At 38.7% G+C, this 15725-nt stretch overlaps 1 protein-coding gene across 1 annotated transcript in view; it reads left to right on the forward strand.

The window, feature by feature from the left end:
• The window catches only part of PCDH11X (protocadherin 11 X-linked), a 445985-nt gene that overhangs the window by 67108 nt on the left and 363152 nt on the right, over positions 1-15725 (forward strand). The window contains exon 4 of the mRNA XM_066182530.1: positions 1865-4351. Within this exon, the coding sequence (XP_066038627.1) occupies positions 1865-4351 (2487 nt within the window). The remainder of the gene's footprint in view (positions 1-1864; positions 4352-15725) is intronic.

Here is a 15725-nt window from a genome sequence, read left to right on the forward strand (position 1 = left end):
GCACAGACATGTACAGCCATGTGAATTCAACGTCTCTACGAAGTTCTTGTAGCTGTGGGATCTAATGACAGAATAATCAGTGCCCATCTGTCACCTTGTGTACAAATAGAGAAGTAAAGAGAGCTGACAGGTTGCTTTTACTCTGGCTTCTGTTATTTTCTTTCCTCTGGAACCTATGTTAAAGCATAAAATATATAATTTATAATTTCTAAGTAATAATGAAATTTATTGCAAATAACTGCTAGCCAGATTGAATATGAGGAGGAAACTCATGCTCTGCTTCCTATCAGCATAGAATTACCATTCTAAAATTTACCCTAATTGGTTCAAAATGTATATCTTGATTTAGAAACAGTTTGCAGGGCTTATATTTTCATGCCTTCTGCCTAAAGAAGCCAAATCTGTATTTGTTTTATTACTTCAAAATGTGTTCCAGTTCACTTTATACTGTCCCCAGTTGCAACTTGATGTTGCCACAAATGCTGTGCAAGCTGGCACAAGTGCTCTGCAAGTAATTTTGGATATGTGGATGAATAGTTCTGTCTCATAAAATAAAAGATGGCTTATGTAGGGTCAAAATCTAGCTTTGAGAAAACAAATCAGTGAAAGAGTCCAGCCTTACTTGGAAGTGTATAGAAGCTATAAATGCATTCACTTAGTGGTGGGTAGCAAGATACAGGGATTATAAATCTTTTGCAACTAATGAGAAATAAGGAACCTTGAACACTGGGAACATTTTTTTTTGCTTTGTCCTGGAGTGTCTCAAACCAGTTTAAACACAACTGGATCTGGTCCAGTGGAAGGTGTCCCTGCCTGTGGGAAGAGGCTGGAATGAGAGGATCTTCAAGGTACCTTCCAGCCCAAACCATCTCTGATTCTATGGCAGTTACCTGATGAGGGTGAAAGATGAGAAGAATAAACAGAGAAAGAACAGTTGTTCACTATTACAAATATTAGACATGAAAAGAAACTCCTATTTAGTGCACGATTTTATTTATGCCTTCTTTTTCCTGGTCATCCTGTGCATTCAGCACTAGCCATCTGCAGTCTATCCCTGCCCTTTATGGGAGATGTGGCTGGAAAACTGCCTTTGCCTCTTTGCTCTAAGTGGTGAGATATAAGAAAAGAGGATGAGCACCCTGTTATTAATTCCTGTTTGTCTGAAGAGACAGCACAAGAGAGAGGGAATTTAGTTTTAGATTCCAATATTTATTTTATCAGATGTTTCAGCACTACTATTTTTTAAAAAAGCTGTGTTTGTGCAATATGTATAGCATTTTGGTGCAGTTCCAGAGGTATTCAACAACCCCCATGAAAAATATTGATCATTTTCAAATTGATCTCACAGTTCTGTAATATTTTTTGAAATGAAAATAGGTCTTCTTTTTTTCACTGGGATTGTAACTTTCACTACAAATATAAAACATATAGTGATGAATAGAGGACTAGTTTTAATGGGTTTTTAAATATATTTCTGATGAGCTTTTAGGATGTAGCTTTGTCTGTATCCTCTGACACCTGAATTATGTAATAAACAGTTTATCAGTGATGGTTTGCTTTTTTTTAAATTTATGCTAATGGTTTCAGATCATGTCCAGAGTTGCTCTGCGAACAAAGAAATAATCCCCTTATCTTTGTTGGTTTCCTTGAAATTGAACATTGGAAGGGGTCCTCCAGTGACTGAACTTTGGCTTCATTCCTTCATTTCCCATATGGAAAAATAAAGATAAATATAAAAAATGTACATTCCTGCATAAAGTATATGCATAAATATATGTTCCATGACAATTTCAGAAAAATGATGTGAGATTTTTCTGTTTAAATACTCTGCCAAACTAAAGTGTGTTCTTTCTGTGTCTTGCAGGGTCAAAACGTATTTGGTCTTGACATAACTGAGACACCTGAGGGGGATAAGTGGCCTCAACTGATTGTCCAGCAGATCCTGGACAGGGAGCAGAAGGACACCTATGTGATGAAAATCAAAGTTGAGGATGGTGGGAGCCCCCCGAGGTCCAGCACTGCCATCCTGCAGGTGACAGTGACTGACGTCAACGACAACCGCCCGGTCTTCAAGGAGAGCGACGTTGAGGTCAGCGTGCCGGAAAACGCTCCCGTTGGCACCTCCGTGTCCCAGCTCCACGCCACCGATGCCGACCTGGGCTCCAATGCACAAATCCACTTCTATTTCAGCAACCAGATCTCCAGTCTGGCCAAAAGGCTCTTTGCCATCGACAACACCACTGGCCTCATCACCATCAGGGAGCCGCTGGACAGGGAGGAGTCTCCTGTGCACAAACTGACTGTTTTGGCTAGTGATGGCAGCTCCACTCCATCGAGAGCAACAGTGACTGTTAATGTCACAGATATTAATGACAATGTCCCATCAATAGACACGAGGTACATCATCAACCCGGTGAATGGGACAGTGCTTTTGTCTGAGAAGGCTCCCCTTAATACAAAAATTGCTTTGATAACGGTGATGGACAAGGATGCTGATCAGAATGGGAAAGTCACCTGTTTTACAGATCACGATGTCCCTTTCAGGCTAAAACCAGTGTTTGATAATCAGTTTCTCCTGGAGACAGCCACGTTTCTAGACTATGAAGCTACACGGGAATACGCCATCAAAATAGTGGCTTCAGATTCAGGGAAGCCTCCCTTGAACCAGTCTGCAATGCTCCTGATCAAAATTAAAGACGAAAACGACAACGCCCCGGTTTTCACACAGCCCATCATAGGCCTTTCCATCCCTGAAAACAACGCTCCTGGCACTCAGCTAACCAAGATCAGTGCCACAGATGCCGACAGCGGGCGGAATGCCGAGATCAGCTACATCCTGGGCTCCGATGCACCCCCAATTTTCAACCTGGACCGCCGCACAGGCATCCTGACAGCAGTGAGAAAGCTGGACAGAGAAAAGCAAGACAGGTACTCTTTCACTGTGCTGGCTAAGGATAATGGGATGCCAGCTTTGCAGACCAACGCTACAGTGACGGTGTCAGTGCTGGACCAGAACGATAACAGCCCTGCTTTCACACATAATGAATATAATTTCTATGTGCCAGAAAACCTGCCCATGTATGGCACAGTGGGGCTTATCACAGTTACGGATGCTGATGCAGGAGACAACGCCGCGGTCACCCTCTCTATCTTAAATGGTAGAGATAATTTCATTATAGATCCACTTACTGGTGTAATAAGACCTAATATTACCTTTGATAGGGAGCAGCAGGGGTCATACACCTTCCAGGTGAAAGCAGTGGATGGAGGAAGACTACAGCGTTCCTCAACTGCCAAAGTGACCATCAATGTTGTTGATGTAAACGATAACAGGCCTGTTTTTGTTATCCCCTCATCTAATTATTCCTATGAGTTGGTCCCAACGTCAGCCAGTCCAGGGTCTGTAGTCACTAAAGTCTTTGCAGTTGATAATGACACGGGAATGAACGCAGAGCTCCGCTATAGCATCATAGGTGGGAACTCCAGGGGCTTGTTTACCATTGACCAATTAACAGGCAACATTACTTTGAAAGAGAAGGTAATCGCATCAGATCATGGCTTGCACAGACTGGTGATCAAGGTGAACGACCTGGGACAGCCGGAGTCTCTTTACACCATAGCTCTTGTGCACTTGTTTGTGAACGAGACCGTCACCAACAGCTCCTACGTGCAAGAGTTGGTGCGCAGGAACATGGAAACTCCAGTTGGCCAGAACATTGGGGATGGTGAGATAACCCCACAGACCAATGACTATGTCAAGATCATCATTGCCATTATTGCAGGCACCATGACCGTTATTCTGGTAATTTTTGTTACCGCTTTAGTCCGGTGTCGCCAGACGCCCAGGCACAAGGTTGTCCAAAAAAATAAGCAGAGTGGTGAATGGGTTTCCCCCAACCAAGAGAATAGGCAGATCAAGAAAAAGAAGAAGAAGAAGAAGCGCTCTCCAAAGAGTCTCCTCCTCAACTTTGTGACTATTGAAGAGTCTAAGCCTGATGATCCCGGCCACGAGCACATAAATGGCACTTTAGACATTCCCGTAGAGCTAGAAGAGCAGACTATGGGAAAATATAACTGGGCCACCACACCAACCACGTTTAAACCTGATAGCCCAGACTTGGCAAAGCACTACAAGTCGGCTTCTCCTCAGCCTACCTTTCAGATTAAACCTGAGACTCCTGTTCCCCCCAAGAAGCACCATGTCATTCAGGAATTGCCTCTAGATAACACCTTTGTGGTGGGCTGTGACTCACTTTCCAAGTGCTCATCCAGCAGCTCGGACCCTTACAGTGTTTCTGAATGCAGCTGTCAAGGAGGCTTCAAGACCCCAGGCCCCATACACACCAGACAGGTAATGGAATTTTAAGGTGCTTTCTTCCTCCTTCCCTCCTTGCTTTGCCAATCCTATAACTCCAGTTCAAAGTGCTGCAAATTAGTGCTCCTGCAAGGAGTAAAACTTTGAGAGTTCACATTCGATCGAGGCATTGTAAAACAAACATTTCGGGCTTCCCGAGTGGTAAGGGAGAAAAATGAGAAGGGAAAAGAGCATTGTCTGTCAGGAGATCGAGCAGGCAGAGATCCCTGTGGTGGTGTCCTGACTGCAGATGGCAGCATGGCACTTCCCACCTCACCACGGGACCTCGAGCAGCTAGGGAGGCTCCAAGTGGGACTGTCCTCTCCAGCCTGGTGTGCTCGAGGATCCAAGCAATCTAGGCCAGGTGGAAAGCAATAAAGCTTTACAGGAGCTCGTAAGTGGTTCTTAATATTAATGGAGTCTGGAATTGCAGCCTTCATTTGGGCGTAGCTTTGCTTCAAGGTCTCTCAGGAGCAGGCGAGGATTTTCCTCAGAGAATTTCAGTGCCATTTTCAGACTGGAAGGAGCCTTAAATCTGGTGGAGTGACAGCTGACAGGCAAAGTTAGGGAAAAATTAGAAACATCAGCATAATTGACCTCACTTATTTGCTGCTCTGCCTGATAAACCAGGTATTAGCTTCTTAGAAATGTAGTACAACAAAGGAAACGTCTAAAGAATCCTCAGCTTAAAATTCAAAATAAATTGAGAATTCAAGTAACCCTTATTCTTCAAGATCCTACAGTAAAGTTTTAAGTCCCTGAAAATAGAATCTAATATTTATACATATTTTGAACAGTTTAATAAAACTTTTCTGTTTGCTTCTCTTTCTTCCCAAGTATCACAAAGTTTTCAGCGGGATAGTTTTCTAGTTAAGCTCTAGCTGGTCAAGGAATTCATCTTTAAAGTAATACTTACTTCAGGAGTGTTTGTTTTATTATTAATAGTATATTTTAACTTGATAGTATGTTTACCTTAACTTGAGAACAAGTCCTCAGCATGGCTAAGTCCAGTAAATTTTTTCCTCCAGCTAATTTTTTTTTTTTTTTTTCTGGAAACTTAGTTTTATTACAACTGTAATGATAACCACATGCATTAAAAATTTCTCATACAGAGCAGTCATCATATCTTTGAAAATTTCAGGATATGATGTTTATTTTATTCTATTTCATTCTCTCAACCAACACAAATTGGTATGGCAATCTATATTACTGTGGCTAACATTTTTTAAGAAATATATTTAAGTGTGTTAAATTACATATCAGAGAAGCCTTTTGCTGGTTTGTTCATCTGTTTGAACTCCCATGACTCTGAGGAGAGGGCAGTGCTGTTTTCAGCATTTCTGTAGGCCTGATCTAAGTGATCTTTTCCATGGAGTTCTGGTACAGTTCCTGAGAGTCAAAAAGGTTCTGCCATTGTCTGCTGAAACACACTTTGTCGTGCAGTAATGCTGCTAACAAAGAAAGCAAAATTGTGACTCTCAAAGTCCCTTCTGTGGCAGTAAAAACCTAGAAAGTGGCATGGGAAGCATTTCTCTTCTACAGAAGCTGGTTGGGGAAAGAGCATTTCCTTTTATTTGTGCCTTAAAGGTCTGTGACAGGGGGTTCCTATCTGGAAAAGCAGAATAGAACTGTGGGGTTTTTTCGGTGGTTTTTTTTTTGGTTTTTTTTTTTTTTTTTTTTTTTTTTTTTTTTTGGGGGGGGGGGGGTTGGGGTTTTTTTGTGTTTGTTTTTTTTTTTTTTTTTTTTTTTTTTTTTTTTTTTTAATGCTCACTAGCTGATATCAGCTTATCTTCATAGACCTGCACCTAACATTGGTAGGGTGATATGCTGAATAGATAAGAAAAGAGATTATTGTTACTGTTTGTACTGATTTTGTTAAAATTCCAGCTATCCTTTTAGGGATATTTTTCTACATGCAAGTGAACACCTTGTTTGGAGGAAGGGTGACTAATCACCATAATGGCCCTTTACACTGATTTGGAAACAGCATTCGCCTTTAAACACCTGAATTCACATTTAACAAAAATAAATTTATGTAATTTCATCAATGCGTTATATACATAAGTTGGGCCATTAGAGGAAGTCCTTTGTGTTGTGTTGGACTGTTACTAAACGAAAATTGTATTTCTTGGTAAGTAAAAACAAGTAAAGAATTTCTTAAAGCTCGACAGAACTTCTAAAAATCAGTCTCACTCCTACCCTGGCTCTGTATTTGTAGACTGGGTGGTTTTATCTCCTGTGGGGCTCTGGAAGGTGTCTCAGGACAGGCTGTTTGAGGGTTGTCTCTGTTAGCCAGCAAAACATGAAACAAATGCAAATACAATGATCCTGAGGTGCAGTGTCTCTAGCAGTTATCCCACTGCCCTTCAGCCTCAGACACCAACAGGATCTTTGTGGTTCAGGGTGATTTTGTGTCAGGCACTCTCTGAATTTGCAGAAAACTGTAGGGCAAGCTGGAGAACTGAAAGTCAGTTCAGTTAAGATGGGAAGATGTGCTAGTTTGAAAAGTGAAAACAAGATGTCTGATGTGAGGGGAAAATATCATCATTTATCACTTTTACCATAGTGCAGAAGTTCTGAAGGAGCCTAAAGAAGGTTCTGTTCACTGTGAAGTGTCTCTTCAGTTCGTAACGGGGACTGATATTATTATAGGCTGCACGTCTTCACTATTGTTAGTTTTGTCCATGCAAGACTTTCTACTCAGATATTTGAAATAATATTGCGTTACATCTAAAAATACATGTTTTCTTTGGATGCTCTAAATTTTGTGTCTGTCTGAATGGTATTGATTCAGGTCTTTAAAGAAAGGAAATTATGCCTTTGCTTTACTGCTAAATTTGTCTAAGGGATCTATAAAATGACAGAAAGTCATTATGGCAGTTGTACTCAAAAAGCATGCAAGCAAAGATGGAAAGGTTTTTCTACTAAAAAAACCCAAAATATCTCTTTAGTGGTCATGTGGGCAAATAAATACAGCAGTGCTACAGCTGAAATTTTTATGGGGAAGCAATTGGAGACTCCTGAAGCAGCTGAGGACACTTTGAATCATAAACTACAGGAAACTGGAGAAGTAAAGTATGGTCTTAATGTAATGTCCCTTAAGAGAGAGGTCAAATTTTGCTCTATTTGTATGAGAGAAAGAGCAAGAGGGAGAGGTACTGATATTGTTCTGAAGTTACCAGGAGGAATTAGCCAATACCAGTGACAATAGACTTTCAGAGTAGCATGTTTTTGGGGGGCTGAAGTAGAGATAATTCTTTTAAAGGAGTTTTACCAAGTGATAAATTGTGAAGGGGCTTATTCATAGTAAGGATTTCAAACTAGGATATCTGGAGTGCTATAAAAATCAAACTGACTTTCCATGTTATCAGATTTCCATTTTTTTGGCAGTTGCGGGCCTCACTGATTTTTTTTTTTTTTTTTTTAGAAACATAACAGCATCTTTAAAGTTTATTTGTCTGCATGCTTTGTAAAAGCTCAGTTATTTTTGACATTCACTTCAGTAGGAGCAAACTGTGTGAGGTGTTCCACACTGACACAAATCCTCTAATTCTCCTTGCATTTGCATGGGAATGATGAGAAGGAGGGGGAGGAGTTTTCTTCAGTCTCATTTTCATGTAACACAATTTCAAAAATCTGAAATCTTTGCTCATACACTTTAAAACAACATTCAGACATTTCAAATGCCTGTCTAGGTATCAGCCTGTCTAGTCAAAACATGCATAATTATAGAGCACAGTGTTATCTGTGGCAGCTTGATTCAAAGAAGGTAGAGCTGCAAAGATTCATCAGAACTCGCTGTGCATTCTCCTACTTCTTCTCCCTTTCTTTTACTGAATGCTGTTTCATATGTGCCTTTTTGTTTGAAAACAGTAAAATGCATACTGTAGGGACAAGGGAAATCTTGGCAAATTTATACCTGGTCACTCAGAAAGGGTCCTGTGCTCTTTTGGGTTATCATCTTTAGCTTCAGAACAAGGTTTTTCTGGCTTGGTGCTGCTGAGGAACTTGGGTGCCCATTGGAGCAGCACTTCTCCCACTGGAGAAACTGGAAGGTGCAATGTGCTCTGCCATTTGTGATTTTCTGCTTTTTTGGGGGGGTTCTCCCTGCATCCCTCTGGCCTCTGGTCTGCCAGTCAATTCACTGTGCCATGTTGGGGATGCTGCTGAGGGAGGGAACAGGCATGGAGGTGGATTTTTGTCCTGTCTGCAGATGCAAATCTCCATTAGTGGGGTTCAGCTGGCGGGATTCTCTCATCTGTGAACTTATCCACACTTATGAATAGAAGTTTCAGGTGACACAGTGATCTCTGCTGGTTTGGTGGGAGCTGATGGAGATAGACATTACACCCCCCCTCCCAGAAATCTGAGTGGAAGTAGCCCTCATTTCAAATACCTTGTATTTTGGGGCCCCTCTGTCTCAGTTCTTGATGCACCACCACTAATTCTGTGATTCTATCCCTGCCTGCTTAGACCTGCTTACAGTTATGGGATATTTGGGTTTCTGATTTAAGATTTGTTGAAATGCCATTACAGCTTCCCACTCACTATGAGAACAGTGTGCTCAGGATGTGAATGGAAGGAATATTGAAGTGTTCCTGAAAATAATAGCTCTGAAACTCATCTGTTCTGTGAATCTTTAGCTGCAGGAATTCTTTGTTTTGTGTAATATCAGTGAGTTTAATTTAGAATCCTGTAATCATCAGTAGGCAGGGCTGATGCTTCTGAGGTGTAAAATAGACATAGCCCTGGTGTTCTGTATTGATAGACACAGAGTAAATTACACTCAAAGAACATTTTCTCCTAAATTTGAGCTAAATAACTGTAGATACAAATCCTTCCTAAAAGTCATTTCAAAATTGATTATTATGATTCTAAGTATTCTCGTTTTTTTACCATAATTTTCTGACCAGTAGTTTTGCTTGTGGCTCTGATCTGCTGCTGTGTACGTATATTTCACCAAAAAACAAAACAAAACAAACAAGCAAAAAAACCCAAACAAAACCAACAAAAAAAAATTGGATTTGGAGAAGAGATTTCTAACTGAAATATGAGTCAAAGTGTGCAAGTCAGAAGTTAACAGGAAATTATTTGTATGTGCATCACTACTGAACTAAAGCTGGTCAAGAAAATGCTTTTCCTCTGTGCAACACTAGTAGAAAACCTTCAGTGATTTATTTTAATACTTTTTACTAGAAACGCATGGGGGAAGGTATCTGGAAAGTGCCCCCTTTGCCTCATAGTAGAAAAACAGATCATGAGGAGAAAAGAAATTTGTTTTGTGTGAGGAAATAATGAAAGATTTTGAATATGACCAAAAAACCCCCAACCAAACTAACTAACTAGTTCAGAACAAACAAAGGCACTTTTTTTTTCTTTTTTTGTCCCCAGTAAGAGCTCACTGACTGAGTTTATGCTGAAGTTGGTAAATGAGGTTCCAGCATTAATAACTGAGTGATTTTTTTGTGCAAGCCAGAATGACACGCAACTCCCTCTCTGAGAGCCTCTTGCCCTGGGGTAGGAACAATGTAATTTTTCAAACATTAAGTGCATTTCACATCATTTTTTTTTGAGTGGGATAACTGCAAAGTTTACTCTTTTCTCCTTGTGACCCAACTGTGCTATTTCAAACATCTTACTTAACTATAAGATATTGCCAGCAGTGAATTCTGACTTAACTCTAGTTTAATTTTCACTCTTGTTTATTCTCCTGTTTTCTCCCAGAAGGTGTTGCACTCAATAATCTGCAGTTGATAGCAATTTCCTAATCAGTGAGTGGCTGGTGTCTTGGTGACTGTGGTATCAAACATTTTTATTGAACATTGAAAATATTTCTTTTCTGTGAAATAATTGATCAAAATGGCGTAATTTCTGTGACTCTTTAGGACTAATCCTGCTGATGATAAATTTAGATAAGAGGTAAAACGATTCTTCAAATTAAAAAAACTATGCTTTCAGGAACAATGCTTTTGCATGAAGTCCACCAAAACACTTTAGAATCTGTTTTCCTGTTCTAGGTAGTGCAGCAGCCTTCCGACAGCTCTAATCTTGCCACCAGCTCTTTGGGTTTGAGTGGATAAAGAAAAAAAAAAAAAAAGTAAGAAACTTTGAATAATATCCATGGAAGCTATTTCTGTGGCTCCTTCTGTTGCAGCATTTGTGCTCTGTGTGTAGAGATCTTTGCCTGTGCTGGGAACACTCACACACACACTCCAGAAATGGTTGGTTAGTTAGAACACCCCAGACCACACAGTGCTTGAGATCTGGTGGAAATTTAGAGGCAAACGTGACAATTTATAGTGAAAATGCTGCAGGAAAGGGCTTTTCTCATGCTGTTTCTCTGTTTGCCAGCTCTGAAGGCCATCCCAGCTGATGTTATGTTCTGAAGTCGTACGTGTACTCAATGATGTTAAGCCAGCAAATATGAAAACAAGGAAATAGCACGAGAAAGCCCTTTGTCCTGTCTCTGGTTGCCGAAGAAATTTATCGTCTCATCTCCAGAGGGGTTTGGAAGTGACCATGAACTGTTCAAGCTGCCCTACTCAAAGGTATCAAGGGCAAGGATTTTTTTTTTTTTTTTTAAGAGGAAAAGACAAAGAAGTTTTAGTACGTTGTGCTAATAGTGTTCTATAACGTAGTTTTGCTAAGAAAAAAAAAAAAAAGTAATGTGACCCATCCTTCTTCACAGTTGGTGATTATGGTAAATTTATTTTGCTTGTAATCATCTTCTTGTCCCAGATTTTTTTTTTCTTTTCCTTATTTATTTTAGTTGCAGCAATTAGGAATTTTATTTCTATGAATATATTAAAAGGGAGCAATAAATTTTATTCATATGTTAAAAAGAGAATGTAAAGTTCTTTATACTCCCTGCATTTAAAAGAAAAACAACTGAGTTGTTGTCACTTATAGCACCATTATACACGTTAAGAATTAAGTGTTATTTATATCTATTCCATAATATTTTTAATGATGATATTGCTGCTATGGATCATAAATAGAAATTATCAAGTCACTGCTTTCTCATTTTCTAGGCACAATAGTAGTAGTGAAAAAGCTAGAACTGCCTGCTTTCTTATCCACAACATTTTGTAATAAATAGTCACCTTTGAAATAACTGGAAAGCATTCACATAACTTTTAGTAAGAAAAATTAATTTGTATTTTGCTTGCTGAAGTCTAGTTAATGTCTATTTAACAGGTGCCAAACATTTAACCTTTTGAAGTATTTTTATTTAAAAAGAAAAAAGTCATAAATCCAGTGGCTTGGTTTTCAGTGTAATAAAATAGGAAATAGGACACAATTTTTTCACTGTTAGCCAGCGCATGGGGGGAAAAATGGCCTACAGTTGTGGGTTTTGTTGGTTTTTTGGTTTTTGTTTTTGGGTTGTTTTTTTTTTTTTTTTTTTTGTTTTGTTTTGTTTTGTTCTTTTTTTTGTTTGTTTGTTTTTTGTTTTTTGGGTTTTTTTTTTTTTTTTTTGGTTGGTTGGGTTTTTCTTGTCAGTTGTTTCTTTTTTTTTTATTAAAGCTTTCGATATTATCATTTGTTATTTAGCATGGCTCATTCACAAAATAAAACTTGACTATCATAGCTTTGTTTGAAGGTTGGTTGCAAGTTCTTGTATATTGCCTCACATTTTAGGGAGTAATGCTTAATATGTATCATCTATAATATTAGAATTTCATATGCAATGCAAAATCTCTTAGGAAGCAAAGGAGTATAAAGAACCCTGTTTTCTGCACTTACGTGAAGACATGTAATATTAGTTTGCTAGAATAAAATGAAATACAGACACTGCTTTTAACTGGGATGTATACAGTATATAGAACTTTCTTTTAAAGAAAAAAGTTATTAATGATTCATGAATTAGACTACAACATGGAATTCTTACACATTACTGTATGTTTGATGTAAAGATATTTATAGGCTTGTACTTAATAATCACGTTGCCTCAGTTCTTGGACTGCAGAATGTCTACCATGACTGTTGCCTATAGTTTGCTCCACATTTGCTATCTGGCTCTTTTAAAAAGAAAAAAAAAATGTGTATTGGCTCTTTGATCTGTAAAATAAATCCTATTAATAATGAAGTATGTATTGTAATTGAGCATATTGTATCGCATAATTGTAGCTATGACTGTTACAGAGAGTTTTTCATTTCCGATGGTGGGATCATTTTCTTGGGGAGAAGTTCATGTACCTGTCAGACAGTTTTGCTGTTCTTACTTGTAGCAGCCTTGCAGCATTCATGCTTCAAACTAAAAACCCCCAACACTCCCAGTGGTCAGACTGTGCAGTGACATTTATTGACTCAGCACCACGACTCAGCCCGTTTGAAACTCATTCCCAACACAGTGAGGGGTTCATCCCAAAAGTGCTGTTTGGTGTCCCACACGCTGTTCCTGCTGCTGCTGCAGTTGTTGGTGGAGGTGTTTCCTAGGTGGGTGGTGGGAAAATTCAGTGATGTTTGAGCAACAGCCCTTGGGGCTTGTTCAGAGTGGTTTGTCAGGCAGACAGGATGATTTCACGGCCTCTGAGTCTCTGCTCTTCCTTTGAGTCTCTTTGGGTTTCTCTCCTTACAAGAATTAGGTTGAATTTGCTTTTTTGAGAAAACCCTTATATGTAAACTTAATGTTTGATGAAGAGAAGCACCAAATAATTTCAATGCTTACATTCAAACTGTTTTTTTGTTTTAAAAATCTGGGGATACTGAATGGGGATAATGTGATTTAGTCATCTCCAGTGAACATTTAGTTGCCCTCATTTTTTTTTCTCTGGTGGTGGCAAGTCACAGACTGTAGCAGGTTATTTTGATTTCAGGACTGCATACCCTCTAGAAGTGCCTACTTTCTTGCACTGAGTGTGAAGAGAACCTTTGATAAGTACCTTCCTTGTACCAGATGTGCCAGTTATGTTCCTTCAGAGAAAAATATACTTCATTTTGAGTTCCTTTGCTTTTAACTTAGCTGAGGCTCTCACTTTTTCCTAGTATTGGACTGGTCCTATCATTCTAGTCTACCAATAAATAACTCTAAAAACATCTAGGATGATTTTAAAACTTCCAGAAGTTACATAAATGAAATAAAAGGTACGTCACATGGTTTAATTACTGGATCCAATCACTAATCTCCCTCCTCTGGTTCTCTCATGAGTCAGCCCAGCCAAATATGATAACCTTCCCAGTGCACTAAGGAACCCAGAAACCTTTTAAGTGGCTCAGTTTCATGTGCTTTGTCTCTTTCAATTTTTGTTTTCTTACATCAAAGTATCACTTTTTTAAAAGTTGTTTTTTCATAGACTGGTATAAGACTTGTTCAGAGCTCATTCCCTCCTGATGGTTGAATGGGTCATGAAAATCTCGTGAAAGCCATGAATGTTAATTGACCAAATATGTGTTTGTGCTGGATATCAGTTTCTACACTCTTCTGTGATGAAGGCCAGTCAAAAATTTATATTATTTTTGTTTTAAATGTTATTAGTATCCTGAGTCAAATTTAGATATATGTGTTTCAAAACCAACTCTGTTTCTCAAATATTTATTTTCACCTACAGAAGTTTTTTTGGTTTTCTTTTTCTGACTGCTTAGAAGTCAGAGTCAATTATGAGCAAAAATCACTGAGCTGACCAAATGTTACTTTTGAACTTGACAACTCATTATATTTTCTCTGGAATATCAATATATGTATCGTACTTCAGACTGCAATTATTGCAGCCACCTCGCACAAACTTCTCAAGAATTCCCTCTTTCCTCTGGTGCTCATTGCTCATCTCCAGAGCCCATTTTGGGTTGGTTCCTGTGCAATTCGGGGCTGAACAAAAAGAAAACTTCTTTATTTATGGCCAGTTTTAGAATTAAGTGATCCCATGGCTGCTTGCAGGCCTCTCCAGCACAGCAGCTGGGGCTGGCTCTCAGATGAGCTGGTTGCTGTGTTGCCAATTTTTATGGAATTCTTATGGATTTGTGTGTCTACCAAAGCTCCCTCCCACCCAACCTCAAACATCCCCGAGAGCAAGCGGGGCACTGCAGGTACTTTGGGGGATTTAAATCCTGAGTTCAATTAAGTAGGGGACTTCTGAAGGGCAGTAGGGGGATGTCAGGGTCAAACCTGATTTGTGATGTAAATAGAATTATATTTTTAACATAAACTGTAATGCTGCAGGGTTTGAATTTTTTTTTGTTGTTGTTACACTTTTCCGGGGATTTCCCATTTTACCATAAAACATATATTTATGGTGTATCGTGGTCTTACGTATTATTTGTAAAATCTTTTTAACAAATGATTTGACTATATATTTTTGCTTTCATATTGAATTACTGAGCACTGTTCCTTTTATGTCTTATTTATCTATTTCTAAAATAAATTTGGTTTGACGATTATATTTGTGTACCTTCTGGAGAAACACTGTTTTTAAATACACCTCTGGTCTGTTTGCCTAATGCATGCACGCCACCAAGCCTCTAGAGAAACTGGTATTTTTCACAGTTTAGGAGCTATGATTATTAAATAACTTAACCACATGTAAGCTTTACAAGAAGAAATATGAAAAAATATGCCTCTTTGAAAATCCTCATACTCTTTAGCAGCCCATTTCTTTTGTTTACAATTTTTTTTTCAAAGGAATCCTAGCAGGAATTCCAAGAGTTACACATTTTCCATTGATGTCCCCATGCACGTGTGAGTGTTTCTATCTGTCTGTGTATGTATTTTGTTTGCCTGGGGGCCTGAGGGTGTCTATACACATTTATCACACATTCAATTAGCAAAGGGTATGAGCAGTGAATATTGCACCGACTGAAGCTGCAGAGATGTGCCCATCCCAATATCTCTTGCTGTGAAAGATAGCCGGGCTCTGAGAATTTCAATCTGCCACATTATTTGATTTTTGGGAAGATTTGTCTTCCCTTCTGAGAATGTACTGGGTTCTCAATATGTGAGAAGATGACTTGTGGTGATTTGGAGATTAGGATACAAATATGAAAAGTGCAGTTTTGAGTTTTAGGGCTATGATTCTTTCACTAGGTTATTTTGCTCATTCCAATACTGTCTCTCAGCATTCTAAAATACAATTTTTTTTACTACTAAATAGACTCATATTCTTTAATTTTACCACTGAAAATGCAGCAAAATGACATTTTTATATTTTCTCCAAATTGTGAGCTTTTTCTTATTTCATAAATAGGCACATGTAAATCAAAATCAGTTATTTATATGCATGTAGATGGATATTAAGTGTGATATCAGGAATTTTCAGGGGCATTATTTACTTCTTGCAACCTTTTAAATAGGTTTTATTCATTTGTGTTCTCATTTCCAAGGAAGGTGTTCATTCAAGCTGAAATCACTTATTTCTGATAAATGATAAATGGTGATATC

Source organism: Chamaea fasciata, unplaced genomic scaffold, assembly GCF_029207755.1.
Source record: "Chamaea fasciata isolate MVZ Bird 193981 ecotype frontalis unplaced genomic scaffold, bChaFas1.0.hap1 SCAF_4, whole genome shotgun sequence".
NCBI classification, from domain to species: Eukaryota; Metazoa; Chordata; class Aves; order Passeriformes; family Sylviidae; genus Chamaea; species Chamaea fasciata.